We start from the raw sequence: 27,251 nt of genomic DNA on the forward strand, positions 1-27,251 counted from the left end.
CACCTTATCTTAATTTTTGGGAGGGAAACTCCTAATATTATCTCCATGAGAAAACTGAAATACAGAAGAAAGAAGGCTAGGAGTGACTTTTCAGAGATGCTACAGCTGTGAAGTTTTGAAGCCAGTATTTGAATCCGTGATCTGACTTAGAGCCCCAAATCTACTTAACAGTAGATTTTCTTATGTTATCTTTTCTCACTAACTTTTTGTGGGCAGGTAAGTCACTCATAACATAACCTCTGGGCCTTGGTTTTTGCATCTGTCAGATGAAGGGATAGTAAAAATCACTTTTACTTCCAGCTAGTGACTTTTGTAGGAACTTATACAATAATGTCTATGGAAATGCTGTGGAAATGCTCTGGAGAAATCAGAGGTGATGTATAACTATGTATTTTTGATACCATTTAAGTTAGAATTTCCCAGCTATAGTGGTTAAACAGTACGTGTTCAGCATTATGACATGTCCTGTCAGTAATGTTAATAAGTAATAGAAGAGTTGGTTAAATTTATAGTTTTTATCAGTATTTTTAAAACTTTCTCTGAGAATTTTTAGCAGATAAAAAGGAGTCATCTTGGAGTTCCCGTCATGGTGCAGCAGAAACAAATCCAACTAGAACCATGAGGTGGCGGGTTCAATCCCTGGCCTTGCTCAGTGGGTTAAGGATCTGGCATTGTGGTGAGCTGTGGTGTAGGTCACAGACATGGCTCGGATCCTGCATTGTTATGGCTGTGGCGTAGACCAGCTTCTACAGCTCCGATTGGACCCCTGGCCTGGGAACCTCCATGTGCTGTGGGTGCAGCCTTGAAAAAGCCCCCCCCCAAAAAAAAGCCAATAAATAAATAAGTTAAAAAAAAGGAGTCATCTTTTACCATTACCTAATTAGTGCGTATCTCCAGGCACTGAAAAAGAATGTTATCTTGCAGTTAAGTTACATTAATAGGTTATAAAGCACAATTTGAAACTATATTTTGGCTCCTTGATCACTAGAAGGTAGATTTGCTGGTAGGAAAGTCAGAGATGGGATACATTGTTTTAATACAAAATATAGTAGTGAATTTGAGACAGACTTTTTTTTTAGGAATGTGGATGGGTCTTAGAGTAAGTTTCTGTTAACTTTATCTGAAGAACAGACAGTACGTGCAGCTGATAGATAAGGGTGGCCTGCCACATGGTGGCTTTCAGCTGGTGTGTAAGATATCCTGTGTGATGTTATAGCCAAAGTGGGAAGATGAGGTATGAATAGGCAATAGATTGAACAGGAGTAATCAAGAGACCTGGAAGTATAAAATAATAAAGTGAATTTGATAAACATTAAAATCATGCTAATTAAATTATAAGGAATTTAAAGTGCATTAGGGTCTTCAGTCTCCTAGATAGTTCATATGAAGTGCATAATGAAATTTTCATCCTATTTTGTGTTTGAAAATGTATCAAAGATGTGATTTTAAACCAGAGCTAAGAGAAACATAAGCCACATATGTAATGTTAATTTTTCTAGTAGTCTCTTCAAAGTGTGAAAAGAAACAAGTGAAATTAACTTCAATAATAGATTTTCCTTAATCTGGTAATCTAGAATATTATTATTTCAGCATCATCAGTTTAAAAATTACTGAGATATTTTACAGTTTTTTGTTTTTTGTTTTTTCCTTTTTTGCATGCACCCACAGCATGTGGAAGGTCCTGGGCCAAGGATCAAATCCCAGCTGCAGCTGCAACTTGCGTCACAGCTGCAGCAACCATGGATCCCTAACCCACTGTGCCAAGCCAGCAATTGGACCCCTGCCGCCTCAGAGACAACATCAGATCCTTAACCCACAGCACCACAGTGCGAACTCTGATATTTTACATTCTTTCTCTTTTTTGTACTAGCAGCCTGTTTTATACTCACCTTAGTAGTAGTAGTGGCTGTGATATAGGAGAGCACAGGTCTAGACTGCCTCTAAGTTATAGTGTTATATTACAGGTTTAATGAGATCTAATAGCTACTAATTCTTGAATCTTACAATGTGCCTCACATTGTGTTCTCTGTAATATTTTCAGTTAATCTTTTTTTTTTTTTGTCTTTTATCTTTTTAGGGCCGCACCGATGGCATATGAAGGTTCCCCGGCTAGGGGTCTAATTGGAACTGTTGCTGCCAGCCTACGCCAAACCCATAGCAGAGCCAGATCTGAGCCACATCTGTGACCTACACCACAGCTCACGGCAACACTGGATTCTTAACCCACTGACGAGTCCAGGGATCGAACCCACCACCTCATGGATGCTGGTCGGATTTGTTTTTGCTGCACCACTAAGGGAACTCCTTCAGTTAATCTTTATAAATACTCCATGATGCAGGTTTTACTCTCTTCATTTTATACATTCAATGAGGTATAGAAATGTTAATTTGTTTAAGGTCTAAGGTTGAACAGATAGTCTATAGCAGGACAGAGATTTAAAGTCAAGTCTTCTGACCCATTTAAAATCCTTGTCTTGTTCACATCATTGCATCATTTTCTGTTTTTGTTTGTTTGTTTGTTTGGTTTTTTGCTTGTTGTTTTTAGGTCATGCCCATGGCATGCCGAAGTTCATGGGCAAAGGATTGAATCCCAGCCACAGCAGTGACAGTACCTGATCCTTAATCTCTAGGCCACCAGGGAACTCCTGTATTTCACTGTTTTAAAGCGTGGCCACTTACCTAAGCTAGGTTGGTGGTGAGATTTAGTTCTGCCACTGCCTAATTATTTTTGATTTACTGTGGTAACTTCTGATTTAGCATTTTAGGTTAAAGTGGAAGAGCTATCCTGCAAATTCTTATATTCCTTGTTGGAAATATTCCTTTGTATTCTTTTCACTATTTCCTGTTGTAAACTGCTTTGGATAGCTCTTCAAACTAAACACGTAGAAGGAAGGGATGGCCTTTTGATTCTGGCACATGACCGTTTGGGGAGATAAGGGAAAATCAACTACTATTGAGAAAATGAAAACAAAATGACTAATAAAACTTTTGTTGTGGTAAAAAGATTTTTTTAAGGTTTCAGTACCTCACATTGAGGAAGATTTGGGGATGGTCTTATTTATCATATTCTCTTGGAATTACAAACATTATCTCATTTCTTTTACATCATATTATTTTATGGTGGACTTTTTCTTATTAGCACATCTAATGCATTCAAATAATTTTTGAATGACATTTAGATTCCTGAACGTGTCTACACAGTTTTTAAGTTTCCAGGCTAGGCCAGAGAAGCTTATTTAAAACCATTTCCTATTTTTAAAAACACTAATTCAAGAAGATACGTACACTCCAGTGTTCATGGCAGCATTTTTTTTAACAATTGCCAAGGAAGCAACCTGAGTGTCCATCAATAGATGAATGGTTAAAGAAGGTGGAGTGTATATGTAAATATACACGCACACATACACACAATGGAACACTACTCAGCCATAAAAAGTAAAGACATTTTGTCATTTGCAACAATATGGGTGGACTTGGAGACTATTATGCTAAGTGAAATAAGTCAGAATAAGATAAGTACTGTATGATATCACTTATATGTGGAATCTAAAAAATACAACAAACTGGCACATGTAACAAAAAAAGCGAGACTCACAGATAAACAGAACAAACTAGTGGTTACCAGTGAGGCGAGGAAAGGGAGGAGGAGCAACATAGGGATAGGAGATTAAGAGGTACAAACTATTATGTATAAAATAAGCTACAAAGATATATTGTACAACTCAGGAAATATAGGCATTATTTTACAATAACTATAAATGGGGTATAACCTTTAAAATTATGACTCACTATATTGTACCTCTCACATAATATTGTACATCAATTGTACTTACATTAAAAAAAAAAATCCAGAAGTTCCCATGGTGGCGCAGTGGTTAACGAATCCGACTAGGAACCATGAGGTTGCGGGTTCGGTCCCTGCCCTTGCTCAGTGGGTTAACGATCCGGCGTTGCCGTGAGCTGCAGATGTGGCTTGGATCCTGCGTTGCTGTGGCTCTGGCGTAGGCTGGTGGCTACAGCTCCGATTTGACCCCTAGCCTGGGAACCTCCATATGCCGTGGGAGCGGCCCAAGAAATAGCAAAAAGACGAAAATAAATAAATAAATAAATACAAGATCTTTATGGAGTTCCTGTCATGGCTCAGTGGAAAGAAATCTGACTAATATCCATGAGGAGACATGCTTGGTCCCTGGCCTTGCTCAGTGGGTTAAGGATCCAGTGTTGCTGTGCTGTGGTATAGGCCAAGTCGACCCCTAGCCTGGGAATCTCCATGTGCCATGGGTATGGCCCTAAAAAGACAAAACAAAACCAAACAAAATAAAAACACTTAAAATCTTTATTTTCCTAGATTCTCTTTCTGATTCGTGAAATTTTTGGCATTTTGTGTAAAATCCAAGTATTATAAGAAGATTTTTGGCAGGAAGCCTTGCCTTGAGGGTCTTCCCTTTCATCTCTTTCTCTCTCTCACAGATTTTCTGAGAACTCTCATTTCTTCCCTGTAGCGCTGTGACAGAGACAAATGAGCAACGGAGTAATGGTATATTGTGGGTTTTTTTTTTTTTTTTTCCGTTGACTGAGTACTGTCTATTTTTAAATTCATGCTAGAACTGGGAAAAGAAGAAAAAGCTAAGATTTATTAATCTCTTTTCTCTCCATATTGCCATGCAGTCAAAAAACATCCCATTTTACATTAGTTTAATAGATAGAGTCTCAGGGTGATTTGCCTAAGATCATAAGTCATAAATGGTGAAGAAAGTATTCCTTGCTCCAGAGATTTTTTTTTTCATTTTGCCTCAGTGCCTTTGAGTGTGAAGAGTTATTTTTTATTCATCTAAATCATATAACCTCAGAAGTAAGCATTACTTAAGAGGAAAATTTTGTATTTTATTTAAATGGTAAAAATTTGTAATTAAAAAAATTCTACTTTATTGGAGTATAGTTGATTTTCAGGGTTGTGTTAATTTCTGCTGAATCATAGCAAAGTGATTCAATTATATACACACACATTCTAAATATTCTTTTCTATTGTTTATTACAGGATATTGAATATAGTTCCCTGTGCTATACAGTATAACCTTGTTATCCATTCTATATATAATAATTTGCATCTGCTACTCCCTAACTCCCAATCCATCCCTCTCTCCCATCCCCCTTCCCCCTTGGCAACCACAGGTATGCTCTCTATGTCTGTGAATCTGTTTCTGTTTCATAGTTAAGTTTATTTGTGGCATATTTTAGGTTCCACATATAAGTGCTATATGGTATTTGTCTTTCTCTTTCTGGCTTCACTTAGTATGGTAATCTCTAGGTCCATCCACGTTGCTACCAATGGCATAATTTCATTCTTTTTTATGCTGAGTGATATTCTGTTATGTGTATGTACCACATCTTCTTGACCCATTGTTCTGTCGATGGACATTTAGCTTGTTTCCATATCTTGGCTATTGTTTATAGTGCTGCTGTGAACATAGAAGTGTATGTATTCTTTTGAATTATAGATTTGTTTGAATATATTCCCAGGAGTGGGTTTCAGGATCATATGGCGACTCTATTTTTAGTTTTTTTAGGAACCTCCATACTGTTTTCCATAGTGGTGGCACCAGTGTACATCCCACAAACACTATAGGAGGGTTCCCTTTCTACACACACTTTCCAGCACTTATTTGTAGACATTTTGATGAAGGCCATTCTGATCCATGTGAATTGATACTTCATTGTATTTTCGATTTGCATTTCTCTGATACTATGTTGAGTCTCTTCTCTTGTGCCTGTAGGCCACCTGTATATCTTCTTTGGAGAAATGTCTATTTAGGTCTTATGCCCATTTTTTGGCTGGGTTGGTTTTTTTTTTTGTTACTCGGTTGTACAAGCTGTTTATATATTTGGAAATTAAGCCCTGTGAGTCACATAATTTGCAAATATTTTCTGCCAGTCCATAGGTTGTCTTTTTGATTTGTTTATTTTATTCTTGCTGTGCAAAAAAAATTTGTCATTTTGATTAGGTCCCATTTGTTTATTTTTGCTTTTATTTCTGTTGCCTTGGGGGAGTGACCTAAGGAAACATTGGTACGATTTATGTCAGAAAATGTTTTGCCTATGTTCTCTTCTAAGAGTTTTATGGTCTTTAGCCATTTCAAGTTTATTTTTGTGTGTGGTGTGAGGGTGTGTTCTAATGTCATTGATTTACATGTAGCTGTCGTGCTTTTCCAACACCATCTGCTGAGGAGATTGTCTTTTTTCCACTGTATGTTCTCGCCTCCTTTGTTAAAGATTAATTGACCATAGGTGTGTGAGTTTATTTCTGGGCTCTCTATTCTGCTCAGTTGATCCATGTGTCTGTTTTTGTGCCAGTACCATGGTGTTTTAATGACTGTAGCCTTATAGTATTGTCTGAAGTCTGGGAGGGTTATGCCTCCAGCTTTGTTCTTATTCTTTAGAATTCCTTTGGCAATTCTGGGTTTTTGATGGTTCCATATAAATTTTAGGATGATTTGTAGATTGCTTTGGGTAGTTTGGTCATTTTAACAGGTTAATCCTTCCAATCCAAGAGCATGGTATAGCTATCTTTTTTTTCACCTCCTTGGTCAGGTTTATTTCTTTGTAATTTAAATTTTAAAAATTATAGGCGTCCCTTTGTGGTGCAGCAGGTTAAGGATCCAGCATTGTCACTGCTGTGGTGCAGGTTTAATCCCTGTTCTGGGAACTTTAACATACCTCAGGCATGGCCAAAAAAATTACAGTAGATTGAAATTAATAAAGTTATAAATTATATTGATACTGTGTCATCCAAGAAGGAAAAAGTATAAATATATCACCTGATTACTTTGGAAATATTTATTACCTTTAAAAAAATTCTATAATATTTGAGTTAGAAAATTAGGGAAACTAGAATCATTTAGTGCCCTTGCCTGAATTTTGTTGTAAGAAGAATATCAGTCCAAATGCATTTAAAAAAAAATGTAAAGCATTCTGTTGGATTGGTCTAGATTGCCTTTTTTTTTTTTTTGTAAAGGAAAACAGTATCTTTAATATTTTTCTTTGCTAATAAATTTTATAGGATTATTACATAGAATAAAAGACACTGAGGTTCATGATATATGGATTTTGATGTTTACAAAGTAAGGTTAAACAGCCTATAGTAGGGTATACAATTTAGAAGAAAAAAGAAACAGCTTAAAGTGGTAAATCAAAATTCTACAAGTCAGTTTGCTAACTAGAGCAGAAATAATATGAATGTAAATAAATTTACTGTCTTGCGCTTTAATTTACAAGACTTTTTTTCTAGCAGTTTTTTTTGGGGGGGGGAGTTATTTTTTTTGTTAATAAATCCCAGTTCTGGGGGGAAGGGAGGTTTCACTGAATGAATAAAAGCAGATACATTTAAAGTCAATATTGCCCTACATGATCACCTTAGAATTTAAAGGAGTTTCAGAAGTCATCAACTACTTTGGGCATTGGGGTTTGAGAGAAGGTGATGTTTAGTTGGGCTCTTTTGGTCATAAAGACAATCTTAAGAAACCGAGGGTTTACTCTGAGGATGTATGTGGACTTATTAGGACTGTAAAGACTTTAGGAGAAATTCAACTCAAGGGACTCTGGGTCTGTACTACCACGTGTGTCTCTGTCTTGGCACTGTGCTAAATTTTGCATCCATTATTTCACTTAAGACAATTGTAAAAGCCAGGTATTCTCATTCCCTTTAGTTGAGGAAACAGGCTTACCGAGGTAAAGAAACTTATCTAAAGTCAGTAAGTAATAGAACCAAGATTTGAATATGGATAATCTGACTTCTGGCATGGGATCTTTGTCCTTATTTACACTGTCTACATGATTGTATTATCTCCTATTTTTGTTTTTTGATTTCCTTTGTAATTGTCCCTATCACCCCTTTAAAAATCTTATATTCCATTAGACCAGGAGGAATTCTTACAGTGGTCCATGACTCTTAAAGAAACCATAACTGGACTCTAGGTGAACAGTAACCCCTGGAAAATTATATGCAGATTTTTGAATGGCATGCATTTTTCTGGGGATGGGGTCCCTAGGTTTTATCAATTTCTCAAGAGTCTCTGACCCTCCAAAGTAGTGAGAATCACTGCACTATCAGCTGCTCTGGGGAAGGTACTGTGAGTTTTCATCTTTGTACTACTTAGCATCTGGTTTTTGTTTTGTTTTGTCTTTTTAGGGCCTCACCAGTGGCATATGGAGTTTCCCAAGCTAAGGGTGAAATGGGAGCTGCAGCTGCTGGCCTACGCCACAGCCACAGTAACTTGGGATCCAAGTTGCGTCATCGACCTACACTACAGCTCAGTGCAATGCCAGATCCTTAACCCACTGAGCAAGGCTAGGGATTGAACCCACATCCTCATTAACCACTGAGCCACGACAGGAACTCCAGCACCTGGTTTTTGATTGCTCAGCAATATTGAACAGAATTTAAGAGATGGTCTATGGGGAAATAAGCTTAAAATCAATTATAATTTACTTTTTTTTTTGTCTTTTTGCTATTTCTTTGGGCCGTTCCCGCGGCATATGGAGGTTCCCTGGCTAGGGGTCCAATCGGAGCTGTAGCCACCAGCCTACGCCAGAGCCACAGCAACGCGGGATCCGAGCCGCGTCTGCAACCTACACCACAGCTCATGGCAACGCCGGATCGTTAACCCACTGAGGAAGGGCAGGGACCGAACCCGCAACCTCATGGTTCCTAGTCGGATTCGTTAACCACTGCGCCACGACAGAACTGCGATTGTAGGGAATTAAATGCATTTTTTACAGCATTTGTTCACACATATTTATTCTTATTTTCTCTCTCTGCTACAAGTAGAAGTTGGAAGTAGACATTAGGTGAAAATCTGATGATTCCATTGTATGTTATACTTTCTGTACATTGTGTTCATGTGGAAGCATGGGTTTTACTCTCAAGATTTCATGTTTTAATCAGCAGGAAAATGTCTTATTTAACCTATTTTACCTATTTTAGTAAGTGTGATAACTGCTTACATTTTGTGTTATCCAATTTTTTTTTCTTTTTTTTCTTTTTAGGGCCGCACCCGCGGCACATGGAGGTTCTCAGGCTAGGGGTCGAATCTGAGTTGTAGCTGCTGGCCTACACCACAGCTATGCCAGATCTGAGCTACATCTGTGACCTACACCACAGCTCACAGCAACGCTGGATCCTTAACCCACTGAGCAGGGGCAGGGATCAAACCCGTGTCCTCATGGAAGCTAGTCAGATTCATTTCTGCTGAGTCACGATGGGAACTCCTGTTTTATCTGATTTTTTTTTTTAAACCAATGATGACATGTTTAAATTTCTCTGTTCTCTGGTTGACTTTTCATTTCTGTCTGATTTCTTCCAGAGCTAAGAGTCAAGATAGCCCATTGCTCATAAAAGTGGAGTTTTTTTTCTTTTAGCTCCAAATTCATGTCATATGTTAGTTTCTGTCGTATTTCAAACTCTATGCTTTGTCTTTACATACAGCACCCATTTCCCTTTTATCAGAGCTATGCTCCTTACCCCATTTGTTGAATGGAATGAAAACTGCTGTCTTTTTTTTTTTAATTCTCTTCACCTTTTCATTGCACTGCAGCTTTTTCTCTCTCCACTTTTCTTATTTGCATAATGTCTCTGTGCTACACCAAACTAAACTGGTGATAGTATTTATCTCTAGTCATTTTTAAACATAGCCATTGTAATTGAGTAAGTTACTAAGTAGAAGACCTAGTGTATTTACTTGTATGGGAAATACATATTGTTTTATTGCATTGTGCAGGAGATAGATTTTACAGTGTATCACAGATTCCTTTTGGATCTCTAAATTCTCATTTAGCAGTTTTCTTTCAGAACCATTTCTTTTGCATTTTTGGCATTGTAAACCTGGAGAAAGTGTTACAGCCAGTCTCTAGTGTGTAACAGTTAATGTTTAAAATCTCTTCATACAGTGAGCTGTCACCATGTTTAATAAATTACAGTATTGCATTAGCATAAATTCTTTTGGGTGCCAAGTTATCTGTTGCACAGATGCTTGCTATTATTTATAGGTTTGTATCTAACCTTTGTGGGTTGATCTAGTTTTATTTTTCTATTCATTTGTCATCATGCAGTAGCATAATTCTTTAACTGGCATATGTGCAAAATAGTTTTCAAGAAGAGATTGTGAAAGTACTGAAAAGACAAATCACTCAAACTTTTGGACCCTGAGCAATGTAATAAGATAAAGCTCCCATAATTTAAGTAGATACACTGCTTTGTCTTTTTTTTTTTTTTTTTTTGGTCTTTTTGCCATTTCTTGGGCTGCTCTTGTGGCACATGGAGGTTCCCAGGCTAGGGGTCTAATCAGAGCCATAGCCACCAGCCTGTGCTAGAGCCACAGCAACGCAAGATCCGAGCCGCGTCTGCAACCTACACCACAGCTCAGGGCAACGCCGGATCGTTAACCCACTGAGCAAGGCCAGGGACCGAACCTGCAACCTCAGGGTTCCTAGTCAGATTTGTCAAACACTGAGCCACGACAGGAACTCCCTAGAGTGAGGTTTTTTTAAAGGTAAATTTGCATAGTCAGATGCACAGATCTTTAGCGTACCATCAGATGAGCTTTGACAAACTCATCCAGCTGTGACTTAAACCCCTGCAGATACAGAACATTACCTTCATCTCTCAGAGTTTTTCCTCATGCCCAGTCAATGATTCATTACTGTTCCAATTTTTTCACCATCGATTTGTTTTGCCTGTTCTAAAATTTCATATTAAGTGAATTCATAGAACCCTCTTTTGTGAGGCTTTTTTCACTCAACATGATGTTTTTGAGATTTGTCAGTGTTGCATTTTCTAGTGGTTTGTTCCACTTTATTACTTTTGTTTTATTTTTAAGGCTCGATTTATTTGCACAGAAATTATTTGCCCCTTTCTAAATTCTTAAAGCACTCTATACTAAACCCTGAAGTATTGATTTTTATATATCATAGCTTCTCATTATCTCTGCTACTGTAGGCAGCATGTTCTCAGAACATGTATAGAATATACTCCATTAATACTTCTTGAACAATCTATACTTAGAAGTCTTTCTTACAGCTTTTGTTGCAGAGATCCCAAATTTGGGTTACAGTAATAATGTGAAATTTGTGGTTGAATGAAGACAAAAAAATTTAATTACATTCTGTTATCAATTTTTCCTCTAGGGAGGGAGTCTTCATTTTTATGGTGAGAAAATGTGAGACCTTCAAATGACCACAAGATTGAAAGAGACCATAATGTTTCTAATCATATAGAGATGAAGAATAAGAACTAATCAAATAAATAATAAGGCTACTGCCAATTTTGAGTTTTAATTTTTTTTATTTCCTTGGACACACTATTTCATTTTTCCTCATATTCTTGATACTTTGATAATCACACTTAAAGCCCTGTTTATTTTTATTTTATAAAAATCAATATTATTCTGTTATTCTTTAAGAAACCTGATTTGGAATTAGCACAGCATTGTTGCCTCTTAAAATGGGGTAAGTGAAAAGTTGGGAGTCCTATAGTAGATGATAAGTGAGGAAGTATTTGCATATTTGCCCTCCTCCCCTTCTCTTTCCTGATTATCCCCACCTCAGTCTGTACCTCTGTAAATCCAGATAGACAGCCGGGGTTAAGATGGAAAGGTTGTTTAGGAGTAGAACAAAAGTGGTACAAGAGTTTACCTTAGGCAAGTTTTATGGTAGACAATTCTTATCCGGAAAATGTCTTATTTTGAATGCTGATTTAATCTCAATATTGACCATAACTTACTAAATACACTTGAAGTGAACTGTTCCTATGCTTTTAGAATGACCATATACTTAACAGAGCCATGAAACAATAGCTGAACTTTCAGAGAACAAATGGGCAACGTGCTGTGCTGCAAAAGAATGTACTGCCTTGTTCACCCTGTCCATTTTTAGATCAGTCTGGCTGGCAGTGAAATGCAGAAGTGTTTGCCACACAGGTGCAGTGTTCTGCAGCTGTTGGAAACATTTGCCCTCCCCTTTGCCCCTACTTCTTCAAGTGTAATTCTGCTCTGTTTAAACCATTAATGCTAGAAGATGGGATTTGAGAATTTGAATGTCTCTTTACTAAAAGGTACATCTGAGAGAGATAATTGGTCATTTAGGTAGCTGGATTTAACTGCCTAGACGACTTGAATTTTCCAAAGCCTAGCCTTAAGTTCATAGAATTTTAGAATTAGAAGAGACTACCTTTGAAAGAGCATGCCTGCAGAGTTACTGCCCTGCAGACTGAACTTCTTGAGGACAGGGCTTATGTGTTTTCAGTTTTAATCTCCTACACCTAGCATAATGCCTGGCACCTTGTAGGTACTTGATAAACATTGTATCTTATGTTGGCAGATGAAGCCAAAAGGTTGTTTAGATATGGGATGGTACTAAATTAGAAAATTTTTTTTTTTTAAACCAGTGCCTTGTAACTTTTATAACACTCTTAATAAAAAAAATGCCATGGCAACAGAAAGAAGGGGGGTGATTAATGCTGCCTGTGGTGGTCACTTCTATGTTTTTCTGTTTCACTATATCATGGAAAATCTTTTCCTAGACTACAATCAGAGAACTTGGTTTTGAAGTGTTTCCTCATCTGAGACATCAGTGTATTCTCTCTAAAGCAGTATCTTTTCCTCCTTGTCCCCAGTTTGGGCATTTTTCATGCATTACATCATAAAGAGATTAAAGTTTAATGATTCCAAATCTGAAAGTTCTAGAGAAGAATGCTTTCTTTAAACCAAGTAGAACAAATACTTTCTTTTCTGTAGTTTTTTTCTATAATGAAAAAGAACCTAGGCTTTGTAGTCAGACATAGGTTTGAATCTTATCTTTTTGAATCCCAGTTCTTTAAAGTACATTTACTTGAATGAAGGAAGCAACATAACCTCATCATGCATCGATTCCTCTGTCCATAAAAAAATAGGGGTAATACTTACTGTAATATAGTGGCGTAAGAATGAAATGAACCATCTCCTCAAAGTGTGGCATTAGTATTCGTTAAAATATCAAGAGCTCAAAAAGTATTTCCTTTTTACTCAAAGGAGAAGCTTATAGAGTGATCAGGATTATGGTAACCCTGGGCATTGGTGAAGCTGTTATTCTAGAAGACTGCAGTATGCTTTCAAGCTTCTATTCTTTCTGCATATATTTAGCACCCAATATCTGCAGGGCAAGTAGAGATTTTGTAGTCTTGTTGGAAGATGAAACAACAAATAGTTAAATTATAGAGTCGTGGGATATTAAAAGTAAATACATAGAAGTTCTGAGAAGCAGAAGGTCCTAATAAGGTGCAGTCGTTGGCAGCCTTCATGACCTCAGGAGAACTGCAAACTGGACCTTAAAGACAGAATGAAGGAGAAGGAAAATATTCAGGCTTGAAGAAGATCAGAAAAAGCTCAGAGCCTTTCTGGAAGAAGTATTTTTGCAGCTTTACTGTGATATAGTTGCCCTGTAGCATTGTGTAAGTTTTTGGTATACATTGTGTTATATATTTGGCAATGCTTATGTACTGTAAAATGATTACCACCATAGCATTAGCTACCAGTGACATCCTGTCACGTAATTATCATTTCTTTTTTATGGTGAGAACATTTAAGGTCTACTCTCTTAACAAATTGTAGGTTTATATTATAGTATTACTAGCTAAATCACTTTGCTGTACATTAAATCCCTAGAATTAGTTAATCTTACTACTGAAAGTTTGTACCCTTTGGCCCATATCTCTCCATTTCCCCTACTGTCCAACCCCTAATGACCACCACTCCATTCTGTTTCTCTGAGTTTGGCTTTTTTAGATTCCACATATGTGATATTATACCATATTTCTCTTTGTCAGGAATTATTTCATTTAGCCTAATGCTCTTAAGGTCCATCCATGATGTTGGAGATGGCAGGTTACCTTCTTTCTCGTGGCTGAATAGTACTCCATTATATATATGCACCATGTCATCTTTATCCATTCATCCGTTGACAGCTTGTTCCCTTATCTTGGCTATTGTAAATAATGCTGCAGTGAATATAAGGGTGCAGATGTCCCTTTGAGATCCTGTTTTCATTTCCTTTGGATGTATACTCAGAAGTGGGATTTGCTGGATCATGTGGTAGTTCTATTTTTAGTTATTTTAATTAACTTCTATACTCTTTTCCATAGTGACAATTTACATTCCCACCCACAGTATTCAAGGGTTCCTATTTCTCCCCACTCTCACCAACACTTATCTTGTCTTTCTGATACTAGCCATTTTAACAAATACAAGGTGATATCTCACTGTGGTTTTGATTTCCTATTCCCTAATGATTAGTGACATTGAGCACCTTTTCATGTACCTGTTGGCTATTTTTATGTCTTTTAAAAAATGTCTATTCAGTTCTTCCTGGCAGAATATTTTTGAATGACTGATAATAGTAGTTTCAAGTGGTCAGAACAGGAAAAATGTCGAGGCTGACCAAAGTTGGCTTTACTGATATAGAGAAAGCAGGAAGAAAGCACCCTGAATGTACTATTTCCTCAGTTTTCCTGGTCATGAATAGCAGATCATTCGTTAGGGCAATGATCTGCAATGCTTAGGGCTTTAAAGCTTAATGAAGAGAGTGGCCCATTGCTTATTACATATGACTTTTTTCTAAAGCATAAGCCAGATAACATGCTTCTAATTCTCTGAGGTTTCTTGCTTAAAGTAATAGATAAAACATTTTCTAGATCCTACATTATCTGTATCTACTAACTTCCTTAAATAATCTTACCAATTTGACTTCATTTCTTACTGTTTGCTCTCTCATCCAAACTACTCTGTTTCCAGGAGTTAATATGACAGGTATGCTGCCACTTCATAGCTGATACACTTCTTGTTCTTTCTGCCTGTTATCCTCTTCCTTCAGATATCCATGTAGCTTGTTCCCTCAGGTATCATTTCAAATGCAGTCTTCTTAGTATGGCTTTCTCTGCCCATCTCATTTAATAATGCTTTGCTCCCTCACATGTCAAGCACTATTCCTTCTGTTTTACTTCCAAAGCACTTAGAACCATTTTGACATACTATAATTAAAGTGTATTTGTTCATTTTTTCTTCCAACCCCTCTAAAATATAAGTTCCTTGAGGGCAGAGATTTTTTAATTTTAATCACAGCCACAATTCCTATGTCTAGCACAGACTACTCAATTTTTTTTTTTTTTTTGGTCTTTTTAGGGCCACACCAGCAGCATATATAAGCTCCTGGGCTAAGGGTCCAATCAGAGCTACAGCTGCCAGCCTGTGCCTTAGCCACAGCCACGCCAGATCTGAGCTGCGTCTGAGACTTATACCATGGCTCATGGCAATGCCGGATTCTTGACCCACTGAGCGAGGCCAGGGATTGAACCTTCAACCTCATGGTTATTAGTTGAATTCATTTCTGCTGCACCACAATGGGACTCCTAAATATTTGTTAAATGAATAAACTTTATCTTGCTTTCCAAGTTGTAAGAGAACTTTAGTCACCACAGGTCTTTCTTCCCTTCACTGACATTGAATTACCAAAATGGAGCCTTCCTGAAAAAAAACATCAAATCATTTGGTCAGTATTAAACATGTACATTGTGAATATAGGCATACCTTGGAGGTATTACAGATAAGGCTCCAGACCACTGCAATAAAGTAAATATTGCAATAAACGGAGTCACATGATTTTTTTTTTTTTTGGCTTCCCAGTGCCTATAAAAGTTATCCTTACACTACAGTCTATTACATATACAATGTCTAAAAAAACAATATATGTACTTTTATAGGTTAATATACTTTTTTTCCCCCTCTAATCTGGGAGTTCATAATGGTTGACAAATTTGATTTCAGCCTAAGAGAAAAAAGTTGATACTTGACAAAAAAGATGAGAGAAACTAGTAACATTTTTGGAATTTATGTGAAAAAAAAAAAAGGCTTAGAAAAGGAGAGTCAACAATATGTGGTGTAAGTAGGAAAGGATTGCAAGATTAGCATTGGTTTGAATTTGAGAAGTCTAGTAGTATAATTAAAAACATTTTTTAGAAATTTGATTTTTATAATTAGGATAGTTCAACATTTAAGGACCTTTATAAAAAAAATTGGGGAGTTCCCATCGTGGTGCAATGGTTAACGAATCCAACTAGGAACCACGAGGTTGCAGGTTTGATCCCTGACCTTGCTCAGTGGGTTAACGATCGGGTGTTGCCAAGAGCTATGGTGTACGTTGCAGACGCGGCTCAGATCCCTCCGTTGCTGTGGCTCTGGCGTAGGTTGGCGGCTACAGCTCCGATTAGACCCCTAGCCTGGGAACCTCTATATGCAGCAGGAAGCAGCCTGGAAAAGGCAAAAAGACCAAAAAAAAAAAAAAAGGGTATAATTGAGGTTTGAAATAATCCAAACCCAAATTAAAGGAGAAATGGCCACACCAGGAGAATTTGAGAAAAAGCAGTAAAGAGAAGTTGTTGGAGGAGTTGGAATATAGGAGGACAGTAAGTTTGAAATACTTTAGGATAAGGGATGAGAACTGTGATTTACTCTCAGATCCATTCCTAGAGAAGAGGCTAAAAAATGAGGGGGGCAATTTTTTGCTGTAGGTTGCTTTTGGAATATGGTTTCTTCCCTACAGTTGCCTAACTGGAAGGGGAAGGAGAAGTATTTTCACTCCGTTGTATATGTTGAATCCATTAAAGATAATTTAGATGAGAAAAAAATACTGACGTAGTTTTAGAAATACTGAAATGATTTATGGGATTTAAAAAGATTCATAAAATGCTTTTCGTTTGTTAAAATTGCAATTTTTAGGTAGAGCTTCCTTTCTAAAACTTAATCTCAAGACTATGTTTACTTTTGTTAACTTAATATGTCTGTTAATTTAATAGGTAACAGTTGTCATAGGAAATTTGGGAAAGTTTTTTTTAACACTAGGTGTGTACATTTTTTGTTTTTTTAAATACGTTATACTTTCTGGTATCTCAGTCCCTTAGACAGGAGGCAGAAACCTAGAAAGATACAAATGGCAGAACGTTGTTTTTCAATAGATTCATTTTTCTGCTCTGGCTTTCTTTGTTATCCTCTCCCTTCCCAGTTGCTCAGAACATACCCTTCTCCAGCTTCCTGCAGAACTTAACACTTTTGCTTCAGAGTTAACAGAGAGTAGAATAAAGAAGGGCAGATTTAGTCTAGCACTTTTCAAGCACTAATTGTATGTACTGTGCTTGGCTCTGAGCATACAAATGTGAATACACGCGGTCCCTTGTCATGAGAAATTCATAGTAGAACAGTCTAGTGGGAGAACATCCACAGTCTACAGTAACACTTTCATTGAGATACTTTAGAGCTAGTTTTCTATTTAATTACTTTGGCAAAAACAGATTTGCGCACAGTCAAAAAACAGTCCTCTCATTGTATTTCTTCATAGTTTTAATATCTTAAAACTTTTTTTATCATTTTATGTTTTAATATTTTTAGGTTTATTTTTATAGAGAGCAAATAAAATAACTTGTTTTTTAGATTGTTTGAATTTAAGTAGGTTGACAAAGCACTTTTTGATTATATATTGAACTAAAGCTGGTTTTAAATGGTTCAAATTTTACATTAATAAAAATTAATGTCATTACAAAGTATCTTTTAGTCTAAGCATATTCTGATTCTTAATATTTTATATAATCTTTAAGCTATATTTGTCTTCCTCTTCCCCTATTCAGTGCTTTTGATCTTCTATTTTTCAAAAAAATTTTTCTGAGGATCAAAACCATATAGCTCTACAGAAAAATGATGTGTGAAAATCTGTATCAAATCCCTTTAGGTGATAGCAGAATACACTTTTCCCTTTTTTATTGTACCTTTTAACTTAAAGTGGTTCACGCATAAACTTTCTTAGAATCAGGCAGTTCCTGGTTCCTATGGGACTTCCTGTTTTCTCAAATAAAAATAGAAAAGCACCTCAGAAAGGAAACCTGGTCAGTGTAAATTACTTTGTAGGCTCAGTTAGTCTTAGATGACCTGGATTATAAAGATCCAGGTATCTGAAAGCTTCACATATTTTTGCATGTAATTTTTAAGTAAAAGATTAGGAGGGTATTCTAAATAATACCCTGAGAGATGCTACATATTCACCCATAAATTTGTTTGTATCTTCTGGGGAAGAGTGTGTGTAGGGAGGTTGGATGAAAAGTGGTAAATCCTTTCTTTATAATATTTATTAGAAATAAGTTGTCTAATACTGAGACTTAATTCTTAGCTACTGCTAAGTAGTTTGTTTTTTAATCATTGGAAGTAAGGGTTCTAAATGAATTTTTCCGTTTTAAAGCATCTTTTAGATTTCCTCAAGCAATAAATGCCTTTAGTCTGTATTTTGAAGAGAAACCAAGTTAAGGTGAAGAAATGATAGCCATTAATAGTAATGATAATAGGTAACATGTTACGTGTTTGACACAATGCCAAGCATTTTATATGGTTTATCTCATTTAATCCTCACAACAACTGTTTAAGGTAGGTATCTTTGTTACATCCTTCCACTGTAGAAGCGGAAACTACAACCTAGAGTGGCTAAATAAATGATACTTCAAGGTCATGTTGCTAGTAAGTGATGTAGCCAGGACTTGAACCAAGCCACTCTGAGACGAGAGCACCTGCTCTTAACTATTACCGAGCAAACCAGAAAATCATAGTGAGAATAGTAAATATGTATGTCTTAAAAATTAGTTCCCCAACCTGTATTGTCATCAGTTTGTTTATATTTTGTTTGCATGTTTACATTCAGTTTTAGCAGAGTACATGTTGGCATTTCAGAGGGCTTATTTACAGGGCTTCTAATTCATATTCTTAGTTGATGCTAACAGTTCTCTCTTTTTCTTTCCTTGATAGTAAAAAACCCCTTTGATGAAACATTTGGAAAAATACAAGTAAGTAAAAAAATCATAATATTGATACTTTGTCTCATGTTTTTGTTTTGTTTTGTTTTGTTTTTGTCTTTTTGTCTTTCCTAGGATCTCACTGGCAGCATATGGAGGTTCCCAGGCTAGGGGTCTAATCAGAGCTGTAGCCGCCGGCCTACGCCAGAGCCACAGCAATGCGGGATCCAAGCTGCATCTGCGACCTACACCACAGCTCGTGGGAACACTGGATCCCTAACCCACTGAGCAAAGCTAGGGATCGAACCCGAAACCTCATGGTTTCTAGTCGGATTCGTTAACCACTGAGCCACAACGGAAACTCCTGTCTCATGTTTTATATAGTAAAAGTAGTAGGATAACTATCAGCTGAAAACAATAGTAATTTTAAAGGTTCTTTTAGGTTGAGGCAATACATTTTCTTATTTTGAATATTCCTTAGCTATAGTATAATTAAGCGTAAAGCAGATTTCCTCCTAAGAGCTGAACTGTTTTTCGCTTTATGGTAAAAGCCAACTGCCAAGTAAGATTTCCAGTGGCATGTCATCTGGGAATGAGTATGTGTGTTTTCTTCAGTTGTTGATACACTAGCAGTTTTTGTCTTTTTTGGCCTCATTTTGTCTCTCTTTGGATTTTTGCTCATTGACTGCCTATTCATCAGTCAAGAAAGCAAAGGATTTAGAGTTTATGCACCCTATTTATAATTCCTTTTCTTTTTAAAAGATTTATAGTATTAATTTTAACTTGAGTTTTACTCACATGAAAATATTTTTCACGTACCATCCATCATAAGTTATGATATTTGAGCTTACATTATAGTACACAATTAGTTGTTAATTTTTTTATGATAGAAACTGATAGTAATATAAACATGTATGGAAAACATTATTTGTTGTGCTGAATGATGTGTAATAATGTGTAATCAGATCCATAGTATGATGTTAGTAGTAACTATTTTTAGTAGTATTCTATTGTGGTGGTACTTGTTTTAAAAAAATTGACTTCATCAGTTATGATGTTAAGTATAACATTGCTACTGGCATCATAATTTTAAATTGGCACAATACTCACTGAGCATTGAAAATACAAGCTTATATTTTCTTCTATAGACTTTTTCCCCTTGGGGGAAACTGAGGTTCCTAACCTCTAAATAATAGTAATAATTGTAATGAAGATAATGACAACTCACTTATATTATAGTGCTTTATTCTGTATAAGGCACTATGCTAAGGGTTTAAAATCCATTGTCATTTAATTAAGGACTTGATACAAAAATTGAAAATATCTTTGAGGAGAAAATTGACGGAGAATAGAAGAGGGAAATGTTTAAAGGTGATAATATATAAGAAAATTTGGTAGAGTTACTCTGCAGTTTGATTTTTTTCCCCCTCCAAGAATGAGAACTTTGCTTCAGAGTATAATTTATGTTACTAAAGAAAATCTGGAGCTTACCAAACATATAGTTAGAAGATAGCTATTTCAAATTATAAAAGTATTTTTGTTCAGTAAAAGATACTTTAAAGCTTACTTTAAATATGGATTCATTTGTAGACCTTTAACATGTTTTCTGGGTGATTAGTAGGTACATTTCAAGCTGAACGTTGAGATAATCTGAAAGGCAGACAATGGAAGAAGTTTATAATGAGACTACAAGCTAATATAAGTTTCTGTAAGAAAGTAACTTTAAAATTTGAATTATAGGTTTTTCAGATTTTCTTCTGGTTTATCATCCTGGTGCTAAAGATTATTGACCTTTCTATTTCTCAGAATTGATTTGTTCTCACTTATAAAATATTCCATAAAAACTATTTAGATCATAATTTAGTTGATCATTTGGACAGCCCTTGACACCTTTGTAATATATAGATGGCTGTTTTTGAATGAGGTGCCATTGGAAAAATAATTCTTGAAAAAATTATACTCGAGCTTTTTGAGTATTTAAATTCTTTGTGTGAGAATGTAATCGCATGTATGTTACACAGTATGAGATCCAGTAACATATGTTTAGGTTTTGTTATTTCTTCCACTTGTCTAGTCCGGTGTTAGTATGTATGAATCAAAAAGATGAAGTTTATTCTCAGGCCTCTGAAGTTCATTAAAGATGTAGTCACAGAGGACAGTGTCAAATTTTTGGATTTAGATTCAGTTTTGAAAGGGACATGGGGGTGGACATGATCAGGACATGTAAAACAAAAGGGAAATCAGTCTGTTCCAGATGAGGGAGCAGACAAACTTCAAAACACTCAGCTACTTTAGTCCCAAAGCTTATTCAGATTTACCTTGGTTTTATATATCAAGTCCACAAGCTACACACTATCATTGAAACTCCTTCTCATCTCATTTTATTGAACATATTTATTAAAAACGATTTTGTGGTTTAATCCATCAGCGTTGCATAGCTTTCAGAATCCTGGATTTCAGCCCCTATGGTTATTTTTTGATGTCAGATTTTTGCTGTTTGCATTTTTAAGCCCATGTGACTGGCTTAATTAGAATCTGGTTGAGATAGAATGGGGGGGGGGTAAAAAGCAAAAGGGTTGGAAGGCATGTACTCAGCAGAAGGAACGTTGCTTATCTCTGTCGACCATCTTTCATAAAACCAAGGGCTTCGGAGGCAGTGTTGTGGAGCCTTTGATGAGTTTTCTTCTTCCTAGTGTCATTGATTAAAGCTGCTTTGATGAAATTATGTCACCCATAGTGTGCCAACTTGTCTCTTCTGTTCTTGAACCTACTCATCCAGTAATTCTGTTTTGTTCAAAACTCCAAGAGAAAGGAAATAATAAAGACATAGACCCCTTATGAGTCATGAATTTATTTCAAATAATAAGCTATTATTATCACCCTCCTCCCCTCCCCCATTGCTTATATTAGTCTCTCTTAATTGCAGTTGCTCTTAAATAGGGCATCTCATCAGTAGTCTCTAATCCAGTCTCCTTTCATATGGTTAGAGTAATGTTCCTGATACACAATTCTGGTGTACTCTTTTATTTCTCCTGAATGTTCAGAATGAAGTCAGACTCTTTGTCTTGGTATCTAGGGCTCTCTAGCTGTTGATTCCAAACTACTTTTCCAGTAGTTTGCGAAGTCAAAGTAGGCTACTTGTTACGTAAGAAATATAACAAATGCTTTTATGCCTTCTGGCCTTTGTTCATCCTATTCCTTCTGTATGGAATGCTGGTCAGTTCTATTCTTTCTGTGAAGCCCAGTTTAGATAGTTCCTCTTCGAAAAATGGATCTTTCCTCCCCTCCTTCTTCTGTATTTACATTATGCTTTGTTTGCAGCTATAACATTTAATATGTTTTTTGCCCTTGAGGTAGAAATCATCCTGTTCACTGGGTTTCTCACTTTGCTGAGAACACTTCTTAGCTTTTTGGTAGATGCTCATTAAATGTTTATTTCACTTTAATGATTCATAAATTTATACAGGGTCACTTTGGGAACCTAGCAAAGGTTCAGGTGTTATCATAGTATCAGAACACATTTCCTTATTATGTAATTGAATCAGATTAACGTAAAACATGAAGAAAATAGTGTTGTAAGAACAATATATGTAAGCATGCATTGCATAGAGGGTGATTGGGAGCATTGCTTTGGTGGTTGGGGAATTTTTTGTATTATGAGATCTTTTCTAGCACTAACCTTAGCGCCAATTTCCCAGTCATCCTGAAGAAAGTAAAATGCAAGGTTTCTTTAAAATATGGTAGCCATTGGTTAAATATAAATTTGTCTTTCAGATTATATAGTTTTGATGATTTTTAAATTCATTTACTGTTTTTCTTTTTGAATAAGATTATTATTTGGTGCATTTTCCCCCCCCTTAGATTTGGATATTTTATAATGATTTCTTTTAAATTTAGGAGAGTCAAAAAAATCTTATGATGAACACTTTATACAAGCTTCATGATCGATTGGCACAACTTGCAGGTAATTGTTTTAACATTCATAGTCTCTAAAAATGTTTTGAAAATTAATTTGCATATGTAGCGTGCAGTATCAGTAGAAATGGTTTTTCCCAAGTTCAGTGTTGTTAGGTTATATTTGTGGGATATTTTCACATTAGCCATTAGCCGTTTTTATTCCCTGTAAGGAGTGGGGCTTTATTTGTATAGATATGTTTAATCAAGGCTTTTTTCTCACCTGCCATTATGTGTAAGATGAAGTATAGATGTATATTGTATTATATAATAAAAGTCATCATATTTATGTATCATGTTAATAGTAACAAAATTCTGAGAGCTTATAAGCTATATCAGTTGAATTGGGTAAGCAACGAATTGACTAAAATATTAAAGATGAAAGTGCAGATTTTCTTTTTGTGGTTATGTGTCATTTCCATGGAGAAAGTAAATATATTACAGAATTTTTTTCTCCTGACTCATTTCATTTTCCTCATATTTTGCTCTTAGCTATTCTTTGAGAGCTTCTCAGGTATCAACATATCTGCAATTAGGAAAATATGGATGAACTGGCATCAAGTTTGCATCTATAAGCTTTGGTAGCACATTATCTGTTTATTACCTTTTAACTTTTTTAAGTTATTTCACATAATCTGCAAGAAGAAACTTTGAATTACCTTCATATAAATAAAGTAAAAATGTAGTTTTTCAAACTTTTTTTTTTTTTTTTGTCTTTTTGCCATTTCTTGAACCGCTCCTGCGGCATATGGAGGTTCCCGGGCTAGGGGTCAAATCAGAGCTGTAGCCACCGGCCTACTCCAGAGCCACAGCAACGCAGGATCCGAGCCGCGTCTGCGACCTACACCACAGCTCACGGCAACGCCGGATCGTTAACCCACTGAGCAAGGGCAGGGACCGAACCCGCAACCTCATGGTTCCTAGTCGGATTCGTTAACCACTGCGCCACAACAGGAACTCCCAGTTTTTCAAACTTTTGTCTGTAGCAGATGATTTTATAGAAACCAGGTCACTGATAGAAGCCTAATAAGTAAATGTGAAGCTTCTCTGGTTGAACGAAAGCATTTAGAATCCTGACAGTTCCCCATCCTCTCACCAATTTTTGTTTTTTTCCTTTGGGTCCTTAATTCTGGTCAGTTTTGGGGGCTTGAAATTCTGTGTATATCACTAAAAGTCTTCTTTGCAGTAACTGACAGACTCTGATATTCCTATGCTACAAACTAATGACATTTATTTGGTATGCTGAAGCACCTAGAAATAGTATATAATCTAGCTAGGAATTTCTGATGTTGCTGCTACAATGTTCTACAGCTGTCCCTATGGCAGTGTTTTATGAAGTGTGTTAGATCACTAGTGCGTAGTCCGGGGTGCTTTTAAAGATATAGATTCCTTCCTCTAGAACAGGGGTGTGCAAACTTTTTTCTGTAAAGAGGCCAAATAATAAATTTTTTAGGCTTTGTGGGCTAGGCTATCTCTGTCACAACTCCTTTATTCTGTTAAAGCATGAAAGCAGCCATAGATAATACATAAATGAATGAGTGTGGCTGTGTTCCAATAAAATTTCACTTATAAAAACCAGTGGTAGGCCAGATTTGGTCTATGGGTTTGCCAACCTCTGCTGTAGATCTATGGAATCAGAGTCTCTGAGGACAGATTATAAAGTTTGAAGACTAACTTGTTCATATGATAGGTATTTCTATTCGTTTTACAGTTATTACCATTAAAATTTGGCTCCTTGAACAAAACATAAATAGGAACATGGTTGCTTTTTCTTTTTCTTCTTTTTAGGGCCCCACCCGCAGCATATGGAAATTTCCAGGCTTAGGGGTCTAATCGGAGCTGCAACTGCCAGCCTATACGACAGCCACAGCAATGCTAGATACTTAACCCACTGAGCGAGGCCAGGGATTGAACCCGCGTCCTCATGGATACTAGTTGGGTTTGTTACCACTGAGCCACAGTGGGAACTCCAAGTTGCTTTTATAATAGAAAAATTTTACTTTACCTGTTGTACTTCTATGTTCAAAAAAAATTTTTTTTTAGACTAGTACCTTAAAGAAACAGGCAGGAGAAACTTGAAGTTCAGTATAAGGATAATTATCTCTAATAACCACACATAGCCTTGGGGAAAAATGGCTTTGGATTCTCTTCTTATAAATAGTTACAAGAAAGGAAAATGTAGTTTTCCAAACTTTCATATGTAGTACACCTTTTTGTAGAAACCAGGTCATAGCTAGAAGCGTCTGTCTAATTTTCCTATTGATCTGTGTTATAATAATTTTTAAGGCATGCTTAGTTAATACTCCAAAATGCATATTTCAGTTCAAACTTATTTGAACTCATATAGCTTTGGTAACAAGTGTATAAGTTAGCACAATGAATTTTTCCCTTTGCAAAATAATACATCAGTGGAGTGCCTTCTTTGTGCCAGAATCTGTGGATAGGCATCAGTGTGACATGGTTCCTACCCCTTGCTAACTATTTTAGTGGGAATATAAGAGGAAGACATGTTTCTGTCTAGACTAAAATACATTTAAAGGTATGGTTTATGTGAATATAATTGTTTATATTGCCTATGTTTATCTTCTTTTTTTACTGAGTATAATAATATAACCTATAATTGTGTAATTTATAAAGTCGTTTTTATACATCATACTTATTTTTTTCTGTTTAGCATAGTACCGATTCAAAACTAATAATATGCTCATCTTTCCAGGAGATCATGAATGTGGCAGTTCTAGCCAGAGAACACTTTCTGTTCAAGAGGCAGCTGCGTATTTGAAAGTAAGCAATGAAATTAGAATTTTATTAGTGCTCTTCTTAAAGTTTATATAAATCATTACAACATATCTAAAGTACCATGCATTTGATTACTTCAATTGTACTGTTAAAAGCTCGGGCCTGCTGTTTGATGTAATGTGAGCAGATAGAGAAAGCAGAATTACTCAACATTTTTTGTTTTAGTTTGTTTTAGAACATTCTCTGTGAGAGAATGCACATTAACATGGAAAGGGTACAAACACCTTTGGTGAGAGAGAAATTGAGGTGGGTAAGTAGCATATAAGAAAGCAAGTAAGCGTCTAACCATTGTCATTTATTTCAAATCTTCTACTCCAGGATAATTTCATTTCAGAGTAGTAAGAGAACTTGCAGATGCATTTTCTGTACCACTGTAAATCATCTTTAGGAAATCCTAGATGAAAGGAAAGGGACTGGAAGGTTAAGATGGACAGGTGTCACTCTGACTTAGAAAAAGAGGAAAGTGGATTTTGAAAACCATACTGGGGAGGTTGATGTTAGTCCAGTTCCATAAAGATAGTTTCATAAAAACTTGAGTACTCACAAATAGAAATGTTGATCCCTAGAAGTTAGCATCCATTCATTGCAAATAAATCATTGCTATTATAAATGAGATTTTAAAAATTTCCTTTTCTGGTTGTTAATTTTTGCGTATAGAAAGGCAACTTCTTTTTGAATGTTGATTTTTTAAAAAAATTTTGCAACTTTGCAAAATTCTAATGGTTCTAATGGTTTTTTGTGTGTGGGGGATCTGTAGGGTCTTTTATATAATAAGATTATGTTACATACAAATGTAATTTCTTCTTCCTTTCCAAATTTGGATGCCTTTTATTTTCTTTCTCATCTAATTGCTCTAGCTAGGACTTCCAGTACTCTATTGAATAGAAATGGCAACAATGCACATCTTGGCCTTCTGGGGTCCTTTCAGACTTTTTCTATAGATGCATCTTTTCTGGACTTATGGGTGTATATTCCCTGTAGAGAGGTTTTGCAAGATTCTTTTTACAGGAGCTTGTAATCTCTTGCTCCCTCTGGTGTCTGTCTGCTATACTTTGGGGCCTCTGGAGCAGCAGTAAGCTGTTTAGCCTTTTTTTTTTTTTAATTTGCAGCAGTCCCTGGGTATCTAGACTATGTGTGTCAGGTCTCAGTACTCTGAAATAGGTGATACAGAAACCAGTCCCTTGGGCAGCTCCCTGAGAAACTAAAACATTGGACACATGTTCCAACTCTTTCCCTCCTCAGGGAGAAGCCAGGGATTGGGGGTTTTCTGCCACTCATTCTGCACTGAGTTGGGGGTAGGGCCAATGGCAAGTGAGTGTGTGTTCATTGTCTTTGATCTTGGTGGCACTAACCTAGTGCCTTTATCTATTAGTGCTTACATTCAAGCAAGACAGAAACCAGTCTCTCCAGTAGCCCCTGAAATATCTAAACATTAGACATATGTTCCAGTCTTCTCTCCTTCCCCGAGGAGAAAACAGGAGTTGGGAATTTTCTCCCAATCATACTATGCTATGCCGGGGGAAGGGCTACTTTCATGCAGCTAGTTTAACACTTGCTTGGGTATAGGAGCCTCTTAACTGGTTTCTGGATTTCTTACAAAGGGAATAGGTCTGTGTATTGTTTAACTTGTGTCTCCATGGAAAAGACCGTC

The 27,251-nt window shown here is 36.3% G+C and overlaps 1 protein-coding gene across 1 annotated transcript in view; it reads left to right on the top strand.

Moving 5' to 3' along the window:
• Window positions 1–27,251, top strand: part of LEMD3 (LEM domain containing 3) — a 61,521-nt gene that overhangs the window by 12,432 nt on the left and 21,838 nt on the right. The window contains exons 2-4 of the mRNA XM_047787134.1: window positions 18,861–18,898; window positions 22,745–22,811; window positions 25,518–25,585. Of these exons, the coding sequence (XP_047643090.1) occupies window positions 18,861–18,898; window positions 22,745–22,811; window positions 25,518–25,585 (173 nt within the window). The remainder of the gene's footprint in view (window positions 1–18,860; window positions 18,899–22,744; window positions 22,812–25,517; window positions 25,586–27,251) is intronic.

The sequence above is a fragment of the Phacochoerus africanus genome, chromosome 7, assembly GCF_016906955.1.
Source record: "Phacochoerus africanus isolate WHEZ1 chromosome 7, ROS_Pafr_v1, whole genome shotgun sequence".
Classification (NCBI taxonomy): domain Eukaryota; kingdom Metazoa; phylum Chordata; class Mammalia; order Artiodactyla; family Suidae; genus Phacochoerus; species Phacochoerus africanus.